The following is a 23,215-nucleotide window of genomic DNA, read 5'->3' as shown; positions in this document are numbered from 1 at the left end:
CCGTTGTCCATCACACGTCAACAGCCTGGAAATCTGCCCATTAACAACACACCCACCCTGTCCACCTAGTCTTGTGAACAGCGGACTCTTTGTATTTCGTTCAAATAATATACTGACTTGTCTACTTTGCGAACAGTCAAGATGGCCGAAATCCGTCGCAAGCTCGTTATCGTGGGTGATGGTGCCTGCGGTAAGACTTGTCTCCTGATGTGAGTCCTAGCATCCTCCTTCAAACTACCCGCCAATCTCCACGGCCCCAAAGCGTGTGTTGTCGAAATACTAATCATTTTCACCTTGCCAGTGTCTTCTCCAAGGGAACTTTCCCAGAGGTCAGCCATAAAAATCCTCCTTTCTGCCTCGCCGGTCACCGACGCCACGTGCCAGTCTTCTGTTCATCGTGCACGCGACCGGCTTCAAAGCCACCTTGCATATGCTAACATTAACTCTACAGGTCTATGTCCCTACCGTCTTCGAGAACTATGTTGCCGATGTCGAGGTTGATAACAAACGCGTCGAACTGGCTCTTTGGGATACGGCTGGTCAAGAAGATTACGACCGTCTCCGACCTTTGTCGTACCCTGACTCACACGTCATCTTAATTTGCTTTGCTGTCGATTCCCCAGACTCTTTGGACAACGTTCAGGAGAAGGTTCGTTATTATTTGCACTTTCTCGCTTAAAACACCACCCTTGTCTACTCACCGGTCGTATAATGATAAGGTCATTTCACTAATTTCGCATGATGCTGCAGTGGATCTCCGAGGTTCTTCACTTCTGCCAAGGCCTTCCTATTATCTTGGTTGGATGCAAGGTCGATTTGCGTGATGATCAGAAGACGATTGATGAATTGAACAAGACTTCCCAGCGGCCCGTTACTTATGAACAGGTGCGTTCAACAAGGCCCAATGCCACCATCAGCTCCCTATTATTAACATGGTCCACTCTAGGGCGAGGAAGTTCGCAAGAAGATTGGTGCCTACAAGTACTTAGAGTGCTCCGCCCGTACCGGCCAAGGCGTCCGCGAAGTTTTCGAGACTGCCACCCGCGCAGCTCTCTTGACCAAGGCTCACCACCAAAACAAGAAAAAGTGCCTTATCCTGTAATCTAGCCGTGTCATGTTTGAGGTTTTCGGCGACAACGCCAAGCGATTATGGCTGCCTTAGCTAAAGTGACCTTTCGCTGTCGACTGTCGTGCTTACAATCATGTGACCATGTACCTCCCTGGGGTTTATGTGGATAGTTCGGATAACTGGGCGCATATGCCCATGGGATTATTTGAGTGGTCATTGGTCCAAGTTTTTTAATCTTTATGTTTCCTTTTATGTGTTGTTTTTTGCAGTCCACCTTTTTTATAATTCCGCTTGTTTCCTATGTTCATCTCTTGAAGTGTTTGCAGAATTTCAGGATGGCGTTCTCTTCCCAGTCTTTCCTCTTCGCTTCTTTCGCAGTGGATGCCAACATACAAGTGGGAATGCATGCCAGAGATATTACCGGTTTCTAGACAACGGTTGCTTTCAGGCTCTCGTCCTGTATTTCCGGAACCTCGAAATAGGATAGTACTGCCAACGTAGGAGACTGGAGATGAGAGAAGTAATGAGGGATGCGGCCAACTCTAGCTGTGTCAGCCACTTAAGTGCACTGCTATTTCTGTTGCACTTAGCTGCCCAGAGATACAGTGTAGCGAAGCGAGAAAAACTTTGGCCTATGGTTACATCTCTTGAATACATGTATCTCTCGGTTCAGTTACAGATATATCTACATATTCATCATGAGCAACCTTTTGACTTTAGATTGACATCGCTGTCTTGCTGTGAGCTCTCCATCCGCAACAGTAAAGTAAACATAGTAGAGCCCCTGTATTACCTATGTACATGAATTGATATTGTCTTCTAGTAGGTGATAACCGAATAACTTGCGCATATATATACATCCCAATCTAATCCAATGAAGCCCATCAGCTACCCCGTCACTTATTCAAACTCAATAGACTTTCAATATACTTGTGAGCATCTAGACCCAGCCCTTCGGCTAATTTGCTTGGTGATGTGTTGCTAGCAGCCCCCATGGAATTCGACATAGTCGCTCCACTGAGATCTCGCAAGAACCTGACTCCGCTTCCACCGCGAGACTGCCGAGTGCTGACAGCAGAGGGATCGGACGCTTTCCGTATCAAAATCGCTTCCTTGGGAGGGCTAGATTGTTTATTTGGTTCAGGCTCGTGAATTCGTACCCAGACAAGCCACCAGCCGCGACTGGTTTTACATGTTCGTTCCATCTCCAATGGCCGCGAACGGGTATCTAGATATGTACTCAGGAACTGGTGATGTACATTGAGAGCTTCGATACGAGACCATTTATCATGTCCCTCGGGAGTTGAAAATGGAGACATGTAATTCGGCGAACTAACACCAAGCTCCGGGATGTTCGGAATGGATGATCGTACGGTCAAGTTACTAGGGTCGTATATGAGATCGTAGATGGGATTATCGACCATCGAAGCTCGTTTCTCTTGGCTTATGTCAAAGTCAGCGAATTGTATTCGTCGATAAACGTTTTGTGGCGACGTTGATGAGAGAAGTGGTTTTTGTAAAGGACCAAGTTGGTGGTGAATGCTGCGGTAGAACGACGGCAAAGAAAGGGATGGTGTTCGCAGGTCAAATAAGAACGTGAACATAAATGGTCGATGCTAGATGAGTTCAGCACAAAAAGGACATACGAGCGTATACAGACGGTCTAACCATACCACATAAACCAAGACCTGGAGCTTCTTGTAAGATGCCGTTGGGGATTGTTCTTATCGACGGTTAGATTGAATCATCACCTTTTTGTCAATTATCGAGACTTACCATCGTTGTTTCCAGATGAAGCTAATTCAACAGTTTCTACTTGTAGCGTCCTTAGCAAAGTACGACTATTGCTAGCTTCTCCTTGTTCATAGATCACTCGAGAGGTAGTGCCTTCAGCACTATCCTCGTCTGATATTTCCTCTTCTAAGTCGTCCTTAAAGCCAATAACAAACTTTCCAGAGTCTTCATCGCTTTGACTATCTCTATATCCTGATTAGGCCAAGTCTTGAAATCTACATAGGTAAACATACCCGTGTGCTGCGTGTTTGGTGGTTTCTCCTATTGATTTTGTCTCGGCCGCGTCATGGGTTGACAAGTTTGGAAATTTCCATGCTGAACCGTACCCCAAAGTAAGATATTTCATTAGAGCTTCGCTGCCAAACATGCTATCGTCTGTTTCTTGACCATCTTTCGGCGCTGTTGATTTAGGCGGTGACGAGGCCACCACCAGGGGCGGTGGAATCCCCGGAGAAGCCGTGTCGCCTTGTGTTTGAGGTTTTGTTTTTGTTTTCTTTGGATGAGGTGATCGAGAAGGACTCTCAGTAGTAGCCGGTTGGATTTTAGCTTTCCTTTGCTTGGTCCTACGGACTGAGTTGGGATTTTCATCAACTCCGTATGCGGCTCCATCATATTTATATATCCATTCCATCCACTGTGATACCCGTGCTAAGGATTTCCGCGAAATAGAGCCTACACCCGAGAATATAACACCATCCGATGGCCGTGGAGCCTGTTGTGTTCCCAGCCAGGGCTGAATGTCGGAGTTAGAGTTATTCCCCTTCGGCGATTCATCACCGAACCGGGAGACAACCAGGTCCACGAGGCCACTTGTACGAGACACAAAGTCCTCAAGCACCTCTCGTTCGCCGCTACCCCATTCTTCCTCTCCGACGCCGATTCCGAGTTCACCGCCTAGAGCCAGCTTGGTGCCATTAAATATATCCACTGCAGGATTTCCATTGAGCAGCACAATCCAAGTTCTTATAAATCTGCTCCAGAAACGGTTGAGAATCCTGCAGAAAGATGGCCTCCCTAGTCGATTGTAAAGACGATCCAAAGAGATATCATGGTGTAGGAGAAATATCGAGTGTGCCCGCCGTAGTTGCTGAACTATCGTTTGAGGAGGATATACCTCTCGCAATGAGTACTCAATTCGAGATGTAGGGGGTTCTGATGTAGTATTGTTTCCACCCGCCGAAGGAAGGCGTGTGAGATCTATAGACTGTTTGATTTGATCAGACTCCATGCTCCGAATTATTGCTGTTGTTCACCCACTGCTAGAATCCACCAGTCTTTTTCCAGTTCATCGAGGACAACCCTTGACTTTTCAGTTTCAATGTTGTCGACTGCGTATCCGCCCGAGAAGTTTCTGAATCACATTAACAATTCACTGTTAGGCGAATGCTAGGCGTGAAGCTCACTTTGCAAAATTTACTATACCCTGCGCCAGGCCAACCTGGCGCAATCTCTCATTTGTATCGCCCTTAGATTCACTTGGCGCTGGATCGTCGGCAGGGGTATTTGCATTCGAACGTGAGCGTGTAGTTTGAGATGAATAAAAAACAATTTGTTCACTAATCGTCTCGTCTGTCTTGCCCAGTGAGGGGTTATAGATGGTCAAGAACGCAAGCTGAGCGGGGATCACAGAAACGGGCTCGCTTTCAGTCATTGCATAGCTATTGTAGGCAGCCCATCAGACACAGTCGGATAAGGGATTCGGCATGTTATTGCTTGCGTGACAATGTGTTGTGTTAAGGGGCGCAAATCGTGAAATGTGAAGCTTATTTAGCCCATGCGGACCGCGGAGCACTATGACTTCATGGGAACGGGAGGGTTGGCGCTAAACGAAAGCAAGCTTCCTGCGCCGCTGCACTTTCTAACCAACCTGCCTTGGGCAGACATGACTTTCTATCGCATACCTTGTCTGCTCATTACACGGAGTCAATTACAATATAATTGCTTCAATAGGTTTGGGTACCGTTGGAGCTCGACCAGCTCCAAAGAGCCTCTTCGTATCCTCTTTTGTGGATCAGATGAATTCAGTGCTGCCTCATTAAACGCGCTCCATGCGGAACATCTCCGCGCGCCTCAAACTATTGAATCTATTGAAGTTGTATGTCGGCCTGGGAAAAGGGTAGGCAGGGGATTGAAAGAGATTCGTGAAGGTAAGTGGCGATAGCGAAGGGCCTTGCGTGATACTGACTGTTCCCTTCGATTCATAGTGCCGATCAAACATGCTGCAACAAAGTTGGGACTTCGAATACACGAAATAGATACCTTCACTGGTTGGACAGTACGATTTGCAAACCGCGATGCTTGGAGGCTTAAATCTGACGATATTTAACAGCTTCCAAATACCCCGATTGACTTGATCATTGCTGTATCATTCGGCTTGTTCGTCCCGTCTCGATTACTGAATGCAGCGAAATATGGAGGACTGAACGTCCATCCTTCGCTGCTGCCAGAGTGAGCCCGTTTGAAAACGACATATTTAAGTCTACTGACTGAAACATAGTCTTCGAGGACCGGCACCTCTGTACCACACACTTCTGAGGGGAAAAACTCATACTGGTATAACTCTACAAACGCTTCATCACAAGCATTTCGATCACGGTGTTATATTGGATCAAACCCCCGCCCCAGGGTTTCGAATACCCAATCCTGAAAACTGTACAGTATCTGAACTCGAGGGCATAGCTGCATCAGAAGGTGCTGAAATGCTGGTAAAAGGCATTCGGAATCAAGTATATGTGTCCCCGTTGAAAGATGCCGGGTGGCGCGCCGCCACAGGTAGTAGCGACTTTGCCCACGCGTCCAAAATCACTCCTGAAGATAGACATGTGGATTGGCAGAATTGGACACTGAGTGATATCAGGCGTCGTCAGCGAGTGTTAGGTCGTTTATGGAACAAGGCACTCGTGCTCTCGAGGTCGCCGGATGGAAATAGCGCTATCTTTCAGCACAAAAGAATCATTCTTGAGGATATTGAAGAGGCATCAGATCGTATCTCAGAGAGCCGACGTCTTGCGTTACTACCAGGAGTGCCATTTGTATGCGGAAGTCTTTCAGATGAACCATCTTGCAGTGTCAAGTCTCTCTATGTTTACACGTCTGATGGCCATCTTCTGCGTCTACGCAAAGTTAAAGTTGAAGGTGGGAAAATTAGTGACGGCTTCACTGCTGCTCTTAAAGCCCGCATGTTGTCTCAAAACGCTATATGCCTCGAGAATGCCGAGTTTAGCTTATCCCATAATCCTCTTACATAAGGTTAGATATTTTTAATATAAATTGATATCATATTTTCACTCTATTCAGTCTACCACGATTATCGATGTGTATCATGCTGCTGTAATCTTTCAATGAATATCGTAGCCTGCGTCTATCATTATTATCGGTCTAATCAGCAAATGGTTTTAATACATAGTAGGAAGTGGCGGTTGCACACTTACCAATGGCTAGTGCTTTACCAGTCATTGATGTATTTTTCGCAAGGGTAATGTATAAATCTGCAGTATCGTCCACTTCAACCTTTGATGGCCGTATTATTAGCGAGTCTTTGAAACATAGTTTGGGACAAATCACGAACTGGTCTCTTGAGAACTGCTTGGCTTATGTATTTATCAACGGCCTCCTGAGGAAACCGCTCTGCCTGTTGCCTCTGTTAGATTCCACTTTAAATATACAAACAAGAATGGATGAAGTACATACCCACTCAGTGAGCAGTAATCCAGGACAAACAGCATTGATGCGAACCTTGGGCCCTTGAGATTTGGCAAGGCACTTGGCCAAATGTATGCCTACCAGGATATCAACCTTGCTAGAAATTCCACAGTAATTATTGCCCAACTTACTAGCCGATTTGGCGACAGAATACCCCATACTGCTTCCGCCCGGACCCAATCCCTAATGGTGCTTGTAAATTAAAGGTTCGTTTGGAAAAATTATTGAAACGGAATCATACAGCTAAAGAAGAAGTGATAATGAACACGCCGCCCTCAGGGTTATTGTTGAATGTTGGCAAGGCCTCCCGGAATGCATATAGATGGCTTTTGACATTCACTGCCCAACACTATTTTACAGTTTCAGGCACTGTTTTCAGTTTGGAGAGGGGAGAAAGAAACTTACTCTATCCCAATCTTCATCTTCCAGCGCATAGAGGTCACCGAACTCAGAAACTTTTGTCCAGCCCTAATTTTGTCAATTACATATGATTCGCAACATGAGATAGGCCTAAGATAGCAACTAAGTAAAGAAACTTACGGCATTCGACACCACAATATCAAGGCCACCTAAAGCTTCAGTGGCTAACCTGACGGTTTTAACACACTCATCTCGCTTTCCGGCATCCTAAAATCAACATTGTAAGCTGTTTGTTTGTAGAGCGGCCCATGCTGGCGATGTAACGCACCCCCTGGATGATGGCGGTCTTGACTTGATATTGCGACTTGATGCTGGCTTCTATTTCTTTTGCGCGTTCCAAGTCGGAAAAATAACTGATGGCTATATTGGCACCTTCTGCTGCAAACTTCTCTGCTACCACAGCTCCAAGGCCACTGAGATAGACAATGAGTGCCGTGATTCAATTCACTTCACATAGTTCAGTACATACCGGGAGCCTGCAATGATGAGGACATTTCGATTTTTCAGAGAATAGCCCATCGTGGGGTATTACTAGCTTCTACAATTGAGAGCGAAGAAGAAGAAGAAGAGGAAGAAGAATGCTTTAAAGCGCCGATGGCATTGATTGACATTTGAAACGCTAAGCTGACATAATGCCGTGTACAAGAAGCGGGGTATTCAATATCAATCCTCAAGGGCTTTTTCTCACCCGACGAGCGTGCCCACGAACTGTGTTTCTTTCATTCCTTTCCACGCACGCTTACCCTCAAGATTAGGCCATTGGACTAGGAATCGATCTACAAAAGGCAATAGAATTTTCCCAGACAGGCTGAACGTGGTTACACGAGCCCAGGATTCAACGAATATAGTGCGAAGTGGGTAGATGGCACCCGATTTGTATGTAGAAGGCCAGTGGGATGTAAATCGTGCACATAGTGCATCCAGAAACCTAATAACCTTGGCTCCTAATATCACGCAAACCGCAGTAGCTGGGCCATTTGTGAGAATCAAATCAGGATATGGGGATGTAGTACCGTGTAAATGTGATCGCTGATCAGGGTACCTGCCTCGGAGGACCTGAAAGCAAGCCCAGAAGCATTGTATCGTGGATAGTGGTGCAGTTAAGAATGACTGGTGGACACGACGAGCTCGAGGCACCGTGACAACGTCATAAAAGTTCCCCCCTATCCCGCGAACAAGACTCATTGGCTTGTTTCTTCTTGTCTTAGAATTGTACTGAGACTCGATACTAGATTCAAATTCCACGGCTTTCGAAGCGCTGAATCCGTCCCCGGATGTTACGACGTACGTTCGGAAAGTATAAACAGTAGGATCTAGCGGCATTCGACGGAGCATGGACAGCATTTCTGCTGTATGCCCTCCACTTCCAAGCACAACCAGCAAATGAGCGGGATCTCCTTTGCGGCGGATCTTGGGAACAGTAGATTGTTGCGAAGAGGAAAGAACAGAATGGAGAGACTAATGGCATAATGCAAATTAGATCCAGGTGGTGGATGGGCCTATTGGAGGGCATCCTTACCATGAATAGAATTAGAATGAGAACAATAAGAGTCGCCAGAATAGTAGCAAACAGAAGCAACAATGGCGGGTTGCCTGCCGCTGGAATGATTGTCATGATGATCAGTTGTGGCTCCAGAGTCGGGCCCGGCTAGAGTCTTATTTTCGTTTCACTTCATCTTACTGAGATTGTGGTTAGATCATTTGAGACGCAGCATTGAGGGCGATCAATGAGGATTATTCAAGGCGCTCAATAGGGCACAATGGCAGCTGGTGATTGTCGTCAATAAAGCAACAATGGGGGAGAAGGTGGCCTTTATGATGTGGAGGCTGGAGTTTTAACTGTTTACGGTGGCACGTGCGCTCGGGGTTTAACCTGCATCCATTTTCTTAACTCCCGCTCAACACTGCATATATTCTTCCTGCAACATACGGAGTATGCGATGGCCTCACTTTTCCAAAAGCGCCTGCGCTGCTTCTACTGTGGCCAGCGCTCTGGCGAGAAAAAGTCGGCCACCGTACGCAACTGGCGATGCGATCAGTGCGAGGCGGTGAACTACTTGGATGAGGTACGAAAATTATACCCGGACGTTCTCTATGATTTTCAACTAACGTCTTCATTAGAACGGAGAGATAACGGACCCCCCGACATCCGTGACGGATGCCCCTGATGTGTCAATGAATGCAGCGCAATCATCGTCGCAATTATCTGCTTTCGATCAAACGGAACTCTTCTGCAGCAAATGTATTAGGAATCAGCAAATACTCATAAATATCCTTGGCTCCTACCTCCCGGATATAGACGATCCTCGGTACCCAGCTTTTGAGAAGGAATACCCCAGGTATCGCAGGAATATGGAGGAGCGGTACCCTCAGGCGTGTGAAAATTGCGAGCAGAAGGTCAACGAGCGCCTTCGCGAAACCGGGTACGAAGCGAAAGCCGACCACTTGAGAAGAATCATGGATCGCAGCAAGAGAAGTCGAGCCTCACGGAGAGCTCGCAACAGAAATTGGAGACATATTGTTGATATAGCTGGCCTTTTGGGTTATTGGATTAGTATTGTTGTCCAATTGGTTTCCAACGTTATGGGAGCGCTTGAGGGTAGTGATGCCGTGATCCATCGAACCCCCTCGCCTCTCCTTGTGGCTTTCATGTCGCATAGAAGCCGAATATTGTCTTGGATCGGTTGTTCCTCGCAGGACCTTGCCAGCTTTGGGTTGATCCCTGGTTTACTTACAATCTGGTGGAACCCAAGGTTACATTACAAAGTCGAAGGCTTCAATGGACGAATTCTGGGTCTTAACCAGTATTACCAATGCCAGCTAATTGTCATGGCCACCCGATTCGGGCTCTGGGCTCTATTAAAAGACACAGACAACTTTGAACCTAATCTGCCGCCGACCCTTCATGCATTCATGATTTTTTTTATGATTCTGGTGAGTATTGAAGCAATCAGATGGCTTGTGATGCCTGTTTTCTAATATTTGTAGACAACTATTGCATCACGGCGAATTATTAAGTACGATATTCGGCCGCTGGTAGAATGGTCAAACACCGAGTCTTCAGCTTCTCAAGAACCACAAGTTCGTAACGGCCAAACAAAAAGTTTCACCACGCAGCAGCCGGTCTATCGCTTTCCAATAGAAAAGTTGGGCACACCGCGAGAGACTCCCCGTCAAAATACGACACAGCTGATTGCACCTGATCCGGGAATAGAAGATTCAATGGACTGGACACCATCGCGACCTCAGGAAATACACCCCAGGTTTGTTAATGTCGTTCAGCAAAACGTACAGCCACCTAGGGAAGAGAAGTCGCCATTCTATGGCTCTCTTCCCCAGGCACCGCGGCCCCCTGCGTGGCAGCTTCGGAACCCAATAACTCAGAAACCGGTAGAGAAAGGTCCTGAACCAAACCCATTCCATCAATCAGAAACAGACCCGGAGAATATTGCAAGAAACGACCCTTTTAGGACTACTTCACCAACGTCCGATGTTCATTTTGCCCCACCGAAGTTCTTTCCTCCCTCCGATTATACTGCTTTGACCGGACTCGAAAATATATTCCACCAGGCCTTCACAATCAAATCGCCAGAAGAGGACGTGAATGAAAATGCAGTTTTGAAGTCAACCCCGAGAGTTATTCTTTCAAAGCACTCTCGATGGAGATACATATACGCATCAATTCGATTTGGTTCCCTCTCAATATGTCCAGTCATGTGGATGATCGATAAGCTTGAGCTAACTGAAATTCCGCGTGACTTCATGCTGATTGCTGCTCTGATAATTAACATCTTGTTTACAGGATTCGGATTTTTGGCATCTTTGAACAAGCCAACCTTGCATGCCCGGAGTGTACTTTATTCGTTGATAAAGTTTATTGGGGCTATTTTTCTCTGCGTTTATTTGAGCTATCACTTTTCAAAAGACAGCCTTTTAAATCATGATGGAAATCTTGAAATCTGTGTTAAGGGATTGTCAGCGCTTTTAGCTGTGGAGGAATCGCTTGGCTTGCTTGCTATCTATCATCGAAGCCATCTGCTAAAGCACAGTGTTGAACCGCAGACAGGGACTCCAACCCAGCCTGCAACACAGCTTGCAACCCAACCCTCGGCTCAACCTTTGGTACTGCATGCCCACGAAGAGCCGATGCTGTTGAACCGACTGGTGCCTACACCGACTGTACCATCTTCGCAACGATCCTTCTACCCAATACATCCGTATTCTCGTTATGAAACTCAAAATCAGAATTACGGGGTTTCTCGCAAGGATACGCGTTACGACCCTATTCGAGATGATGGCTCAGATGTTTCAGAAGTTTCCGCTGTCGATTCTGATGCCGAAACTACCACTACTACATCTTACATAAATACGACAATCCGTAACATGAACCCATTCAGCGACCGCAGCGACGATTTCACCCCCTTGCGTACCCAAGGACTAGGCTCTGGATTACAAGGTCTTAGTCTCGATGACGGTCCCCAACGGATGACTCGTAGTCGGGCTGCACGAGCAATGGGAACGACAACAACTGGGGCAGACACTAGTCGAAGATACCAAGCACGAAGAGTGAGGTGAGGAGGCGATTCTAACGACATAATTTTATCCGCATTGAATTACAACGTCAGTTTATGATATTTACAAAGCAATTAGTGCAAGCATTTGATATGGCGTTGATGACATGGGAAGGCGCACATAATTTGTTGCCTACTTGGGAACTCTGTTTAGAAACGAGGTTCCAGGGTGCACGATTTCCCCAACTTTTGTACATAGTGCATGAATGCAAATGATACCTGTCGGCACAGTAGCTTAAATAGACTTGCTGAGGCTCTGAGAGAAACCTTAACTCGTTTTCCGGGGGGGGGGGGGTAGTACTTTTATTGTTGGTGAATACCTCAGATGTTCCTTCAAACCTTAGACGCCTTCGGAGGATCAAGCCTCTGATTTGTAAACGACGGTCCAAGGTATCGCTCAAAAAACTTCCATCCGTCGGCAGTCATCCTTAGCCGGTCAATAATGGGCGCGAACCACCATATCGATGGCAGGCCATCGTCTCTCACAAAATTCTTGCCAGCAACAGTCTTGGCATCGTCTCCGGCCCACCCATACCGAATCAAATACTGCTGATACCTAACCACCACGCCACCATCTCCATCACGATCAACGATATGGTTTGTAGCGCTGCGGGAGATACCAGGAATATAAGCACCATACAGGTTCTCAAAAAATGCCCGGAACTCTGCGTGGCCGTGGATTGTGCCCTTGCTGTGATACACGACGGCATCTGGTAAAAATGTGGCGATCATCTTGTCATGGTTGAACTCTTGGAATATGAAGTTGTGGCGGTTGACGAAATCGATGGCACTGGATCGTTCTTCACTTGTTACATCGTTCAAGGAAGAAGGGTTGATGGGCGTTAAACGCCCGTCAATGATGAAGGAAGACATCGCGAGTTAATTCGTGATTGAATATTGGCTCGAAGATATTCTTGAGAAGGAATCCATTCTTCTCCTGGTCGTTATCTACTCTTATACCCATAGGGCTTCTTGATCTTCACCTTGATCTTCATGATACCTATGAGACATAGCTTGCTATTGCTATGCTTTCAGGAGTTATTACCGATCAGTAATCACTAATTAACTACCTTTGCAATTGTTTAGTGATATGCTCAGTGAGGATCTCGAGGATCATTAATATTTCGTAATATATATGGGGCATTTAACTCGTTATTACAATCCTTTCAAAATCAATTCTTAATAGTTTACTAATCAGTGAAGGTCTATCTACCACAAGTAGGTCTATCGTAGTATCAACAAGAATTGCAAGATGTCAACGACGCAGAGTCAGGCAACCGTTCTCATTGATGCAATCATTGCGGCTAAATACGCTGTTAATATTCGTTTGCGTTCTCGGGTCTTATCGGCAACGACTTGGGTAAAGGTGGAAGCAAACTTCTCGTAGCCTCGCGAGATTTTTGTGCAAGCAGAGCATCCATAACCACAAGGGCAGACATGGCCTCGACAATTGGCACAGCTCTGGGTACAACGCAAGGGTCATGACGACCCTTGGCTTCCAAGGTGCCTTCTTCAAAATCATATTTCGTTGTCATTTGTGCCTGGCCAATAGTCGCTGGAGGCTTGAAAGCAATACGGAAGTAGATATCGGCTCCGTTGCTAATACCACCCTGAATACCTCCAGAATTGTTTGTTTTTGTGGTCAATCTTTTTTTGTTGTTGATTCCCGCACCAGCTTCATTCTCAGGAACTTCCGGAGATGCAACGAATGGATCATTATGAATTGAACCCGGTACCTCGCAACCACCAAAACCAGAACCAACTTCAAACCCTTTTGTGGCTGGGATGCTCATCATTGCGTGACCCAGCTTTGCCTCCAGCTTATCAAAGCAGGGCTCCCCTAGACCAACTGGAACATTTCGGATAACACACATTACGGTGCCGCCAATGCTGTCCTTATTGTCACGGAATTTCTCGATGACTTTTGTCATACGCGCGGAAGCTTCTGTGTGGGGGCATCTGACAGGAGCAAACTCATCGACCGTCTCCCGAGAGATCGTTTCAATCAGTTTCAAGAATTCAGGATTTGTCGAGTAGCAAGGATGCTCAGGGGAAGGAGGGAAAAGGTGTTCATTGCCAACAGATGAAACGAATGCGACAATTTCAATATTATGGGCGAGTTTCAGATATTTCTCCGCAATGGTGCCGGCAGCAACGCGTCCTGTATATTCCCGTTCATATTAGTTCTCCCATTTAGACCAGAACATAGAAATTAAAGGGTCTTACCAATAGTCTCGCGAGCGCTGCTGCGACCTCCTCCGCTACTGGCTTTAACCCCGTATTTCTCAAGGTATGTGAAATCGGCATGGCTAGGGCGTGGGTACAGATCCATCGTGCTACCGCCGTAGTCTTTGGGTCTTTGGTCCTCATTGCGAACAATTAAAGCAATTGGTGTACCGAGAGTAAAGCCAAATTCTGTTCCTGACTGGATTTCAACCCTATCCTTCTCATTGCGTGGGGTAGTGAGGGCGCTTTGGCCGGGTCTCCGTCGAGTCATTTGCGGTTGGATGTCGTCTTCTGTCAAGGCCATGCCAGGAGGGCAGCCATCGACAATGCACCCGACTGAGCGGCAGTGCGACTCGCCATAGCTTGATTTTCATGCAGTCAGTCAAAAGTCGCGGGTTGCAATGGTTTGACAAACTCACGTCGTGACTCTGAAGTAGTCACCCCACGTCGACATGGTTAGCGAAGATTGTGCGTGCGATGGCAGAGAACTCTTTCTCGACGGGGTAGTTGGAATCAAGACACTCTCCTGAGAACACTGAATAGTCGAAAACAGTCAAGCAGCAAATGGCGAGTAGCACCAATATTAATATTTCGATTGAAACACCGATGAATCATCGCTCTAAAAAAGTTCCCTGCCGATCGGCGACTTCGGAGTTTGCGGGGAGGCGCTTTAGCCAGAAGGGGCTTAGTGCAAGGCAGCATAGGTTCCGACTTTCGAGTCGATCAACAAGCGACTAGTTTTACAACAACATGAAGCTATCACAGCCCTGCAGATCAATGCCCGATGCTTCCAGTGCGGCGCCCGTCATGCGTTTGGTACCGCCGAATAGCCCTCCATAGCCTTCGCCCTTTTGGTCAATGTCGGCCTATAGCCACACTCCCCTTATCGAGCTTTGCGGAGATAATTACCCGTGGCTCATCGAAACATCAGGTCTACCGGTCGTCCTCCTCGGATCCATTCGTCAACCTTTCAATTGAGCAATATCTTCTTCAAAATACACCAGAAGACTCCGATATCTTGTTTTTATACGTCAATCGGCCATGTGTGGTGATTGGCCGGAACCAGAATCCTTGGCTTGAGACGAATCTCGGGGCTCTAGCGAAGGAATCATCAATACAAAGCGATGATTCAACCTCGACGCTATACGTTCGACGGCATTCTGGTGGTGGTGCGGTGTTTCATGATGCTGGAAATCTGAATTATAGTGTTACCTGCCCACGAGATGTCTTCACACGAGACCGACATGCCGAGATGGTTGCGCGCGCACTGCGGCGAATAGGCGCTATTAACGCATCAGTCAACGAGAGACACGATATAGTGTTAACCCAACAACGCAACGAGGCAGTCCGACAAAAATCAACTGCAAGAATTGAGGACCCGCCAGAGGAATCCACCCCGCAGGCACTGAAAATATCCGGTTCAGCATACAAATTGACCAGAAACCGGGCATTGCATCATGGTACCTGTTTGGTAGACTCGCCTAACGTGCAAAATCTCGGGGCTTTTCTAAGATCACCTGCCAGGCCGTATGTACACGCTAAAGGTGTTGGTAGCGTTCGGTCCCCTGTTGGGAATGTATCATCTGCTCTCGTCAATTCAACGCCGTCCGTTTCCATTATGCACGAAGTCATTACGAGTATAGTAGAGGAATTTGCTGCCCTTTATAAAACCGGAGATGAAGTGTTGGCTCAGGTAAAAAACGTCACACTGAGAGAAGAAACTTTGCGTATGGGAGATGATTGGGTTGTGGGTACATTAGGAGAGTCTCTGGCACGAGAGGTATCCGACATCCAAAAAACTGTTTCGATGTTGAAGGTAATTTAAGTGATCCCCCAAAAAAGAAGGTTTAGCATTGTTAACGAATATAACAGTCGAATGACTTCAAGTTTCTTCAAACACCCGAATTCACCTTCTCAACGTTCCCAACAGAAGCCGACCCCCGGCCACGACCTCCTCTACCTCACTCTCTCCCCCGTACGGTAAGCACTGGTTTCCTCTAGATATGGTCGCTAGAATAGAAAACTAACCCATTCGCCAGACAAGTGTATTCATCCGAGCCAAAAAGGGCGGGATTCTAGAAGCTCAAATATCTACTTCCTCTGACGAAACCATCAGGGTAGAGCAAGAGACTCGGAGTCAAGAATACCTGTGCCACAAACTTCTTCATGAGATGGATCGGCAATCCTGGAATGAGGCTATACGAGCCATTTCGTCCTTTGATGACGGTCTCCTCCAGCCTACAGAGGAGGTGAGTGACGCACTGGCCGAATTTCTATGTGATAAATTTGGGGTCTCTTGATAAAATGTATATATATGTATAATTATTTAGACCACATGTACCACATAAAATACTATTCATTGACTGGTTGATATTTGTCACTCAATGTAAGAAATAAGTTCTGCTGTTTATACATAACTATCGCCCTAAATACATCAATGATTGTTAAAGCAAACTCCGGTTTATCGATATCTGAAATCACATGTACCCCAGCAGCTCCGTAATACATACACAAAAATAAAGAATCATATACCCCACAGTCATCCATCAATCATCTCGCATTCACATGAATACACAGTCGACATCGCGACGAAATCATATAAACAAAATATATACAAAAAGAAAGAAACAACGGCGACCCAAGAATATAATAAAGAAACACCCGATCAATAACATGTATGAGCCATCTCTAGATTCAACGATCAGGCAGAACATATCTATTCTCTTACCGATGCCTTCAACTCGTGATCTGACTCATTGTCCGCAGCAACGCGGTCCGCGACACCAGCATTGACAACTCTCAGCTTCTCTTTGGGTACTGTATAAGTGACCTGCACAAGTCGACCCTCTGCGGCAGCTTCTACATCCCAGTCATCCTCATCGCCAAAGGGATCGTCATCGTCTGTATGTTGGTCACCTGGTGGAAGTGACATGAAGCTGCTCCGTGATACTCGACCATCTACAGCCCAATCTCTCGGCCCTTGCCTGCGTTGCAAGTGTGCTACAGATGCACTAGATCCTCTTCTCGGTATTGAAGATGGCCCAGGCTCAGGCGACGGTGCAGGATCTAGTACTGAATTGTCTGGAGAACTAGAGTACATGGAACCAGTTGCAGCCTTTTTAGCATTCGACATGGTTTTTCGAAGACTTCCCATCCATGTCAAAGAATTGCGTTTGCTTTCTGTAGGAGGTTGTCTGGTAGGAGATTCTGGTGGTGTGGACCATTCAGGGCCAGAACCTAGAAGCGTTTCGCCTTCCATTTGTGTATGCTTGCGTCGGCTATCTGACGTAGAGAAAGAGTCTACTGTTGCAGAAGGATCAAATGGCCATCTCACATTGTCACTTTCCAAGCGTTCTGACCGGCTCGGAGGCTTTTCGGGTGAACTGCGCCCACTCGCGGGAGAATTACCATGAGATGGCTCTAGTGCTGGAATAGGAGAACTCAGTAGATTTATAGTTCTCCTAATTGATCCAATATGAGATCGTTGTATCGAAGAAGAATCGGATATGCCTGAAATGGAGGACTCGGATAAGGTTGAATGCGTCCTCTCACTTTTCGCTGGGGATGTGCTGCGAGCACCCTCTGATCGTACTGATGCGCCATCAGACGCTTGTTGCCTGCCCAGAGAATTTTCAGGAAAAGCAATCAAAGGCACACGAGTTGGAGATGATGGATCAGCAAAAGGGTCAGATAGTTCAGCTTTGGGAGTTTGACTGGTTGCCTCTCTCTCTGACGCTTCTGGGGGTGACGTCTCATATTCTTCGCTCTCATCAATCGGGTGGATTGATCCCGCGGCATAACTCGTCCTGACTTCGTCGTACCAGCCTGCAGATTGGACACGTTGTGGTCGACCGGTTAAACTCCTCCGAAGACCCCTGTCAGGACTAGGTACTTCATATAGTAATCCAGTCCTTTCTGCTTCCGGTGCGGCACTCTGTGGACCTGGGACAGCACTGTACTGATGATTCGGACCCGGATAGTATAGATTATCTAAAATCGAGTTGCGTATGACGGTATCACCGGGATTCCGATAACTGGATTCAAGTCCACCCTCACCCCAGATGTTTGAGCGTTCAGCACCCAGCGCTAACTTTCGAAGTTCCTTGTCTCTATCTCGTCGATGACTCCATCGTTTTTTCGTCCATACACCGTAAGCGATGCCTAACACTGCAATAGCTGCAACGGACACCCCGACCCCGAGTCCAGCCTTTTCTCCCGAGGAAGAAAGCGCTCCGGTTGATCCATGACTAGGTCCCGTATTCTGTGAGTCTGGCATGGTGTATGTTGTCTCCCATGAATTAGACGTCAGGTTGAAGAGATGGACCTGGGTGTTAGCCTCAAAACTGGAAGTTGCCCTTTTGGACGTCGCTCCTGATGCTGCAATGGTATAACCGCCTGAAATCATCATCACATCTCCAGCTAGCATGGTTGCTGCATGTCCAAAAATGCCTGACCCTTCCGATAGTGCGGTTCCAGTAGGCTGTGGAACTGACCACGACCATTCCCCCGAGCCACCGTAATCCTGTCCAACCTCGAGAATCGCGAGCTGTGGATTAGCTGGTGTGTTCGTATTGCCAACCCATCCACCAAAGACAACAATCTTGCTCCCATCTGATGATATTACTGCCGTGTGCCCAGATCTTGGTTCCACTTCAGTGTCACGAATGGCTAGGTCAGTTCGTGTAGAATCTCCACCTGGGTTGACAGGGATGTAAGTCCACCCAGCTTGAGGCAAAGAGAATAAAGCCAAAGTAGACATGTTAATAAAGGCAGTTTGAGTGTGACCCCCAATAAATAGAAACCCTCCTTCTTGAATAAGTCGACCCGAAGAGGTTCTATAACTTGTTTGCTGAAGGGATGTTATGGTAAAACCAGCTTCTGCGACCGGCGGGCTCGACGCGGTGATTTCTTCAATATCGTAGCTAGCAGGATGCGATGAATTGTCCGGACTCAGTAACATCATCGATTGAGAGTAGTTTGCTGCTGATACCCAGTCGCTTGACGTACTCTCTGTGGATAGACACATGCCTCCGAATGTATAAAACTCAGCCAATGTGTCATTCAATGCTGGAAATGTGAATCCGCTAGCAAGGTACCCTACACTCGTGTCGGTCGTTTTTCCGGCTTCATTTGAAGACTGTTTGACTGGTTGTGATGACCATGTTCCGTTTCCAATGGCACTATCTTGGTCGGGCTGAAACGTCCATACTATAGGTGTACTCTGCGACGCCTGGCACGTGCCGTAAATGACATTTATGATCCCTTCTGAATCCAACAAAGGGAGGAAGGCCCCGTCATCAATGACGAAAGGGACATTGTCATAAAGGACTGTGGAGTTAGGGCTGTCGGAGTCCACGGTGGATAGATTGACCGATAGGAGCTGGAGGCTAGTTCGATCTAGTTTCGGTCGAAGTACGTACGCAAGGCTGCCGTTTGATTGTCGGGCAGGAAACAGATATGAAGGTGTGTAAGGTAGTGCTGCGTGAGTCAACGTGGCCATTGCAAAGCAACTCAACAACAGTCCATAATCAAACGTGCCGCGAGAAGGCATCTTCGATAGACGCATAGTTTGTTTTGCAAAGTTAACCTTGTTCAACTTCCCGTTCGTCAATTATGGCCCCCGAGGGGTGCCATACAATTCAGAAAAATCTGCTCGTTTGAAAGAAACCACGCATAAGTAGGTAGGCGCTTTCGATGGAAATAATGACGGTGTTTTGGAGATGTCGTTTATGACAATTCAATGCGGAGGATGTTGATATCGCTGACCTTCACCTAGCATGACCAGAGTGGATTGCGACCAACTAGAGAAAAAAAGATCGATCAGCTTTGAAAGTGGCCAGCGTGGTGACTAGCCACCTGATGATCGCTGACGTTGCTGTATCGAGGCCCATCCATTGGGGGGTATGGTCTGGCGTCGCTCACCATGGTGATGAATATCCACCTGCGTGCGGTGTCCAATCGGCGAAGTGTCACGAGCAGCTCCATCCCCCATTTTATGGTTATCGTGTGATTATCGAGGCCAACGTGCCTTGTCATTGGCACATGGAAGAGAATAGATGACTGCCACAGCGGGGGAGAGGCGGTGTAAACACAGTCGTCCCGGCAACTGCGGATCCGCGCATGGTGATTGGCCACGGACCATTTGATGACTCCCGTTGTTTCATCGCTCAGCATTATTATTCAGATATATTTAACATTATTTACTTGAAGAAGGCGGCAAAATTATACATATTCAAACTGTCCTGATGACAGGCAAGGAGTCATGTTGATTTGATACTATATCGGCGCCCGTCAGCTCAGGCCATTAGACTAATTGCTCAGATATGCTACTGCTTCAATTTTGTATCTAGCTCGGTCGCTACAACATGGAGCTAAAAGTGACAAAGGATGTCAAATCCCGATTCCCCTAAGCGGAGAGACCAGCTCTCAATACTAGTCCAGACAGGTATTCGAATAATCTTAATAAAAGAAGGATAATCCCGGTGCTGATAAAGAGATAACTACAGTATGAAGTGCTTACTCTTAATTCGTCCTAAGTATCACTCTCGACACTAGCAGTATCCCCGTTGCTATTCTTGCTATTATTAGATTACCAGAAGCACTAGGGCACTGCTTGCTCGTGCCGTCTTTAATACCGAGTATGCAATGCAGTAACGGGAGCTTCAAGGAGAGTTTTATCTCGATTCACTCTGTAGCGTGACCTAACCACTACTTTATCTTCCAAACCATTCTTCGCATCGAAAATTTGCAACACCTTTAGAGACTACGTAGACTCTTGTCATGGGATGAGTATATTTCCACCCGCTCGTTCAACTGCTAGGTTGGGATGTTTGCACTCTGCAGTTTATAACCACGTCTCAAGGCTCCCAGCAGATGTACACTTGCGTGCGGATGGAATTGCGAATCATGTCTCTGTAGATACGGTAGACTTGTCACTAGTATTTGACATATGTCCGTTGGTTTAGCGCTAACTTGTTGTGCGTCTGTCGAATGAGAGGTACAGGGGCTATCATCAGGAAGTTACACCAATCCTAAGGACAGGGGAGGAACAATCGCGTAGGAAAGACACAAGAGACAGAAAAGAAAGCGCTTTCGACTTGAGGACTGCAAGGGCCAGCGGAATTGTAGGCGAATCATCAGCAGCAGCCAGTCTAATGCATGTCACAATTTTCAGGGGGATGCGAGAACTAGTCCTGATGCGCTTAGCTGATTCATCGGGAATTCTTCGGACCTCGCGGGCCTGCGGAATAGGCCTCCCCTTTTCCTACACAGTCTGTAAAATCTAGATCAAGATGATATTACTGTATAAACAATGATAACAGTTTCAGTCTAGGGATGGTTATCATTGGAAGCCAGGCGTTGTGCATGCGGCCTATGACAATGCCCTCAGTCTAAATGGCCATTATTATCATGTATGCTATTATCGTCTATGTTATGCGCGCACACCAAATCACAATGACGCATGGGCCACTCAATTCGAAACTAGGCGAGAGTGTATCATTCGTTCCCAAGCATGCCATTTTGATCTTCCTGCTTGCATACATTAGGCTCTGGTACTACGTACCACGGCTGGACGAGAAATTCTTACGACAGCTCCGCGATTAGACCCACTTCAATTAATTTGGCACGCAAAAAGCCCCCGAAGCAGGAGTACCGCAGGGTCAGTGTGATGGCTTTCATGAGTCGCTGCCACTCGATGGTGACGGCATAAGCTGCATGCAAGTCTCGAAGTGGTATAGACTGGCTGCACAGGGCCGATTTAGCTCTTCTCTGAACGAACGATCGATGGAGCCATCGGAGACTAGACCGGCGCCAGTCCGTAGTGTCATGTCGGCTCGAGCAGCCGCTCCTCGTCGCCATTCCTCTTAGTGCAAAGTGTAGGTGAATCAGAAGCGAGATTCAAGAAGCTAAGGCCCCGAGTGGTTCTTGAGAGTGGCGATAGTGAGGGTTGCGACGATGATGAAGTTGGGGATGCCTCAAGAATGCCTCTTTGGTCACCTGTCTGTGATGATCCTTGCACTTGACGGCCGATAATTCTTTCCCTGGTCAAGTCAGCACGCTAGCTGGCCTGAATTGTCGGGTGGAGTAGACGCTTTGATCATCATTATTCAGTATTGAATTTGCGGCCCGTCGTCAGGCAAAAGATTAACTTTGGCCTCATTCACTTTGTGAGGATACCAGGCCCAAGCTTTGAACCTTTGGCGAGGTGAATGAATGGGACAGACAAGGGTGGCGAGAGCACGGTCTTCTCAGCCCGTCATCCAGAAAAAACAAAAGGACTCCTCCAACTTGGGCAGCAGCTTGATGCAGGTTGCATTTGCTTTTGGCGCGAAGTTGGTCAACGAGGCGCGGGCAATTTATTAATTATGATGCTGCACGGCCGGGAGAGATAAATTGAGGCAGATGATAATCGAGGTCCCTATGGTGCAGCTCCATGATATCTCGTCCTTGACACTTTTCCATGCCCTAAATGCCGCGATCGACTTCTGGTGGCGACCAGGTTACTCAAGTCGTGAAGTAGTAAGTCGGCGTGATGGTGGAAAGCGTACAATAATGCCATTGAATATTTGGTATCAAATCAAAATTTAGCCCTACTGCGGAGGGTGCATACTGTTGATACCCTTGCTCTTAAGTATTCTCTATATGAAGCCTACTAGACGTCGGTGGAATGACAAGGGATTGATTCCTCTATCTAGGAGCCCCCAAAGAATCATTGAAAATACCATGACTTGCATCTGCCTGCCATATAATTAATGATAATATGATATAGCACCAAATAATTGACGCGCATATTTATATTCATATCCAAATGGCAATAGGCATGCTAATCAGGAATATGCTATCTCAGTATCTCCTCGACATGGTTTCTGCCGAAGCGATTAGCGTCTAGAGTGGCCAACGAGAGGTCTCCATGCCTAGCATTGTCCAATGTCATTGCAGCTGTCATGTAGGTATCAGAGTCAGGCTGGAACATTGGCGCGATGCGACGTACAGGGATCATACGACAAGATGCCTCGTATTCGATCTTGCGATGATTACCTCCCCGCAAGCATCAGTGCGGACTCTTTGCTGTGCTTGAGCCTTGAGGCTAGAAGCTTGGGTCGAGGTGGAAAGTCGAAAGTCGAAAGTCGACCCTCAGCCGGCGGGAGGATGGCCAATCAGTGACGCTCTCTTCGTGTCTCCCCGGAAGCGGATCAGCAATCAGCGGCCAGAAGTGGGGGCAGGTGCGGCCGTCCGAGCGCTGAGTGGCTGGATGGCGGGCCGGACGGGGCTGCTGGGGGTGCTGGGTAGAAGTATCCTTAAGTAGCCAATGAAGAGCAGAAACTATTTGCGCCAGTCCCACATGGCGCGATGGCTGGGTTGCGCCAATTTAGGCCTGGACAGGGTCCGAGCCCCATCGTATTTCTATGCGGTCGTTCAGTCATCATTAATC

The 23,215-nt window shown here is 47.2% G+C and overlaps 10 protein-coding genes across 10 annotated transcripts; 4 read left to right on the top strand and 6 right to left on the bottom strand.

Moving 5' to 3' along the window:
• Nucleotides 1-141: 141 nt before the first annotated feature.
• Nucleotides 142-1,102, top strand: BGW36DRAFT_295809 (Rho GTPase Rho1; the record flags this gene model as incomplete). Its single annotated transcript, XM_046211210.1, has 5 exons — nucleotides 142-209; nucleotides 302-329; nucleotides 452-649; nucleotides 751-885; nucleotides 947-1,102. 5 exons carry the CDS (start codon nucleotides 142-144, stop codon nucleotides 1,100-1,102), a joined length of 585 nt encoding a protein of 194 aa, XP_046071870.1.
• Nucleotides 1,103-1,778: 676 nt separating this feature from the next.
• BGW36DRAFT_378105 (uncharacterized protein) lies at nucleotides 1,779-4,627 on the bottom strand. The gene is made up of 6 exons (XM_046216070.1): nucleotides 4,267-4,627; nucleotides 4,121-4,214; nucleotides 3,097-4,067; nucleotides 2,846-3,048; nucleotides 2,743-2,792; nucleotides 1,779-2,685 (listed from the first exon to the last, which is right to left on the bottom strand). The coding sequence occupies exons 1-6, from the start codon at nucleotides 4,512-4,514 to the stop codon at nucleotides 1,966-1,968; spliced, it is 2,286 nt and encodes a 761-aa protein (XP_046071869.1). The 5' UTR covers nucleotides 4,515-4,627; the 3' UTR covers nucleotides 1,779-1,965.
• Nucleotides 4,628-4,701: 74 nt separating this feature from the next.
• Nucleotides 4,702-6,124, top strand: BGW36DRAFT_378101 (methionyl-tRNA formyltransferase family protein). Its single transcript, XM_046216069.1, has 4 exons — nucleotides 4,702-5,010; nucleotides 5,068-5,138; nucleotides 5,193-5,311; nucleotides 5,361-6,124. Exons 1-4 carry the CDS (start codon nucleotides 4,746-4,748, stop codon nucleotides 6,109-6,111), a joined length of 1,206 nt encoding a protein of 401 aa, XP_046071868.1. The 5' UTR covers nucleotides 4,702-4,745; the 3' UTR covers nucleotides 6,112-6,124.
• Nucleotides 6,125-7,549, bottom strand: BGW36DRAFT_378097 (putative short chain dehydrogenase). The gene is made up of 10 exons (XM_046216068.1): nucleotides 7,455-7,549; nucleotides 7,254-7,398; nucleotides 7,106-7,192; nucleotides 6,971-7,033; nucleotides 6,807-6,914; nucleotides 6,697-6,748; nucleotides 6,554-6,642; nucleotides 6,432-6,494; nucleotides 6,295-6,373; nucleotides 6,125-6,224 (listed from the first exon to the last, which is right to left on the bottom strand). The coding sequence occupies exons 1-10, from the start codon at nucleotides 7,502-7,504 to the stop codon at nucleotides 6,202-6,204; spliced, it is 759 nt and encodes a 252-aa protein (XP_046071867.1). The 5' UTR covers nucleotides 7,505-7,549; the 3' UTR covers nucleotides 6,125-6,201.
• A 2-nt stretch (nucleotides 7,550-7,551) lies between these two features.
• BGW36DRAFT_378094 (oligosaccharide biosynthesis protein Alg14 like-domain-containing protein) lies at nucleotides 7,552-8,809 on the bottom strand. Its single transcript, XM_046216067.1, has 2 exons — nucleotides 8,505-8,809; nucleotides 7,552-8,443 (listed from the first exon to the last, which is right to left on the bottom strand). Exons 1-2 carry the CDS (start codon nucleotides 8,598-8,600, stop codon nucleotides 7,670-7,672), a joined length of 870 nt encoding a protein of 289 aa, XP_046071866.1. The 5' UTR covers nucleotides 8,601-8,809; the 3' UTR covers nucleotides 7,552-7,669.
• Nucleotides 8,810-8,892: 83 nt separating this feature from the next.
• On the top strand, nucleotides 8,893-11,844 carry BGW36DRAFT_461195 (Ima1 N-terminal domain-containing protein). The gene is made up of 3 exons (XM_046222126.1): nucleotides 8,893-9,051; nucleotides 9,107-9,919; nucleotides 9,974-11,844. The coding sequence occupies exons 1-3, from the start codon at nucleotides 8,926-8,928 to the stop codon at nucleotides 11,558-11,560; spliced, it is 2,526 nt and encodes an 841-aa protein (XP_046071865.1). The 5' UTR covers nucleotides 8,893-8,925; the 3' UTR covers nucleotides 11,561-11,844.
• Nucleotides 11,840-12,699, bottom strand: BGW36DRAFT_378091 (uncharacterized protein). The gene has a single exon (XM_046216066.1). It carries the CDS (start codon nucleotides 12,427-12,429, stop codon nucleotides 11,890-11,892), a length of 540 nt encoding a protein of 179 aa, XP_046071864.1. The 5' UTR covers nucleotides 12,430-12,699; the 3' UTR covers nucleotides 11,840-11,889.
• BGW36DRAFT_319437 (chorismate synthase) lies at nucleotides 12,700-14,442 on the bottom strand. The gene is made up of 3 exons (XM_046212613.1): nucleotides 14,202-14,442; nucleotides 13,783-14,144; nucleotides 12,700-13,717 (listed from the first exon to the last, which is right to left on the bottom strand). Exons 1-3 carry the CDS (start codon nucleotides 14,234-14,236, stop codon nucleotides 12,873-12,875), a joined length of 1,242 nt encoding a protein of 413 aa, XP_046071863.1. The 5' UTR covers nucleotides 14,237-14,442; the 3' UTR covers nucleotides 12,700-12,872.
• An 89-nt stretch (nucleotides 14,443-14,531) lies between these two features.
• Nucleotides 14,532-16,151, top strand: BGW36DRAFT_378087 (uncharacterized protein). The gene is made up of 3 exons (XM_046216065.1): nucleotides 14,532-15,598; nucleotides 15,655-15,762; nucleotides 15,822-16,151. Exons 1-3 carry the CDS (start codon nucleotides 14,567-14,569, stop codon nucleotides 16,080-16,082), a joined length of 1,401 nt encoding a protein of 466 aa, XP_046071862.1. The 5' UTR covers nucleotides 14,532-14,566; the 3' UTR covers nucleotides 16,083-16,151.
• A 347-nt stretch (nucleotides 16,152-16,498) lies between these two features.
• Nucleotides 16,499-19,348, bottom strand: BGW36DRAFT_358965 (uncharacterized protein; the record flags this gene model as incomplete). Its single annotated transcript, XM_046214025.1, has 1 exon — nucleotides 16,499-19,348. One exon carries the CDS (start codon nucleotides 19,346-19,348, stop codon nucleotides 16,499-16,501), a length of 2,850 nt encoding a protein of 949 aa, XP_046071861.1.
• Between the last annotated feature and the right edge of the window lie 3,867 nt (nucleotides 19,349-23,215).

Source organism: Talaromyces proteolyticus, assembly GCF_021365285.1.
Source record: "Talaromyces proteolyticus strain PMI_201 chromosome Unknown BGW36scaffold_6, whole genome shotgun sequence".
Taxonomy (NCBI): Eukaryota; Fungi; Ascomycota; class Eurotiomycetes; order Eurotiales; family Trichocomaceae; genus Talaromyces; species Talaromyces proteolyticus.
The sequence above is the reverse complement of the archived record's forward strand: the minus strand, read 5'-3'. Positions and strand labels throughout refer to the sequence as shown.

Coding starts and splice junctions, on each gene's coding strand:
- BGW36DRAFT_378105 (XM_046216070.1), bottom strand. CDS start 4,514: ATGACTGAAAGCGAGCCCGTTTCTGTGATCCCCGCTCAGCTTGCGTTC. Junction 4,068..4,120: donor AAGACTGGTGGATTCTAGCA/GTGGGTGAACAA, acceptor CAAATCAAACAG/TCTATAGATCTCACACGCCT. Junction 3,049..3,096: donor ACCAAACACGCAGCACACGG/GTATGTTTACCT, acceptor ATCAGGATATAG/AGATAGTCAAAGCGATGAAG.
- BGW36DRAFT_378101 (XM_046216069.1), top strand. CDS start 4,746: ATGACTTTCTATCGCATACCTTGTCTGCTCATTACACGGAGTCAATTA. Junction 5,011..5,067: donor ATTGAAAGAGATTCGTGAAG/GTAAGTGGCGAT, acceptor TTCGATTCATAG/TGCCGATCAAACATGCTGCA. Junction 5,139..5,192: donor ATACCTTCACTGGTTGGACA/GTACGATTTGCA, acceptor GATATTTAACAG/CTTCCAAATACCCCGATTGA.
- BGW36DRAFT_378097 (XM_046216068.1), bottom strand. CDS start 7,504: ATGGGCTATTCTCTGAAAAATCGAAATGTCCTCATCATTGCAGGCTCC. Junction 7,399..7,454: donor CTCATCATTGCAGGCTCCCG/GTATGTACTGAA, acceptor TGTCTATCTCAG/TGGCCTTGGAGCTGTGGTAG. Junction 6,915..6,970: donor AAGATGAAGATTGGGATAGA/GTAAGTTTCTTT, acceptor ACTGTAAAATAG/TGTTGGGCAGTGAATGTCAA.
- BGW36DRAFT_378094 (XM_046216067.1), bottom strand. CDS start 8,600: ATGACAATCATTCCAGCGGCAGGCAACCCGCCATTGTTGCTTCTGTTT. Junction 8,444..8,504: donor TCATTCTAATTCTATTCATG/GTAAGGATGCCC, acceptor TTATGCCATTAG/TCTCTCCATTCTGTTCTTTC.
- BGW36DRAFT_461195 (XM_046222126.1), top strand. CDS start 8,926: ATGGCCTCACTTTTCCAAAAGCGCCTGCGCTGCTTCTACTGTGGCCAG. Junction 9,052..9,106: donor CGGTGAACTACTTGGATGAG/GTACGAAAATTA, acceptor CGTCTTCATTAG/AACGGAGAGATAACGGACCC. Junction 9,920..9,973: donor TGATTTTTTTTATGATTCTG/GTGAGTATTGAA, acceptor TAATATTTGTAG/ACAACTATTGCATCACGGCG.
- BGW36DRAFT_378091 (XM_046216066.1), bottom strand. CDS start 12,429: ATGTCTTCCTTCATCATTGACGGGCGTTTAACGCCCATCAACCCTTCT.
- BGW36DRAFT_319437 (XM_046212613.1), bottom strand. CDS start 14,236: ATGTCGACGTGGGGTGACTACTTCAGAGTCACGAC. Junction 14,145..14,201: donor GACTACTTCAGAGTCACGAC/GTGAGTTTGTCA, acceptor ATGAAAATCAAG/CTATGGCGAGTCGCACTGCC. Junction 13,718..13,782: donor CAGCGCTCGCGAGACTATTG/GTAAGACCCTTT, acceptor GGGAATATACAG/GACGCGTTGCTGCCGGCACC.
- BGW36DRAFT_378087 (XM_046216065.1), top strand. CDS start 14,567: ATGCTTCCAGTGCGGCGCCCGTCATGCGTTTGGTACCGCCGAATAGCC. Junction 15,599..15,654: donor AAACTGTTTCGATGTTGAAG/GTAATTTAAGTG, acceptor CGAATATAACAG/TCGAATGACTTCAAGTTTCT. Junction 15,763..15,821: donor CTCACTCTCTCCCCCGTACG/GTAAGCACTGGT, acceptor CCCATTCGCCAG/ACAAGTGTATTCATCCGAGC.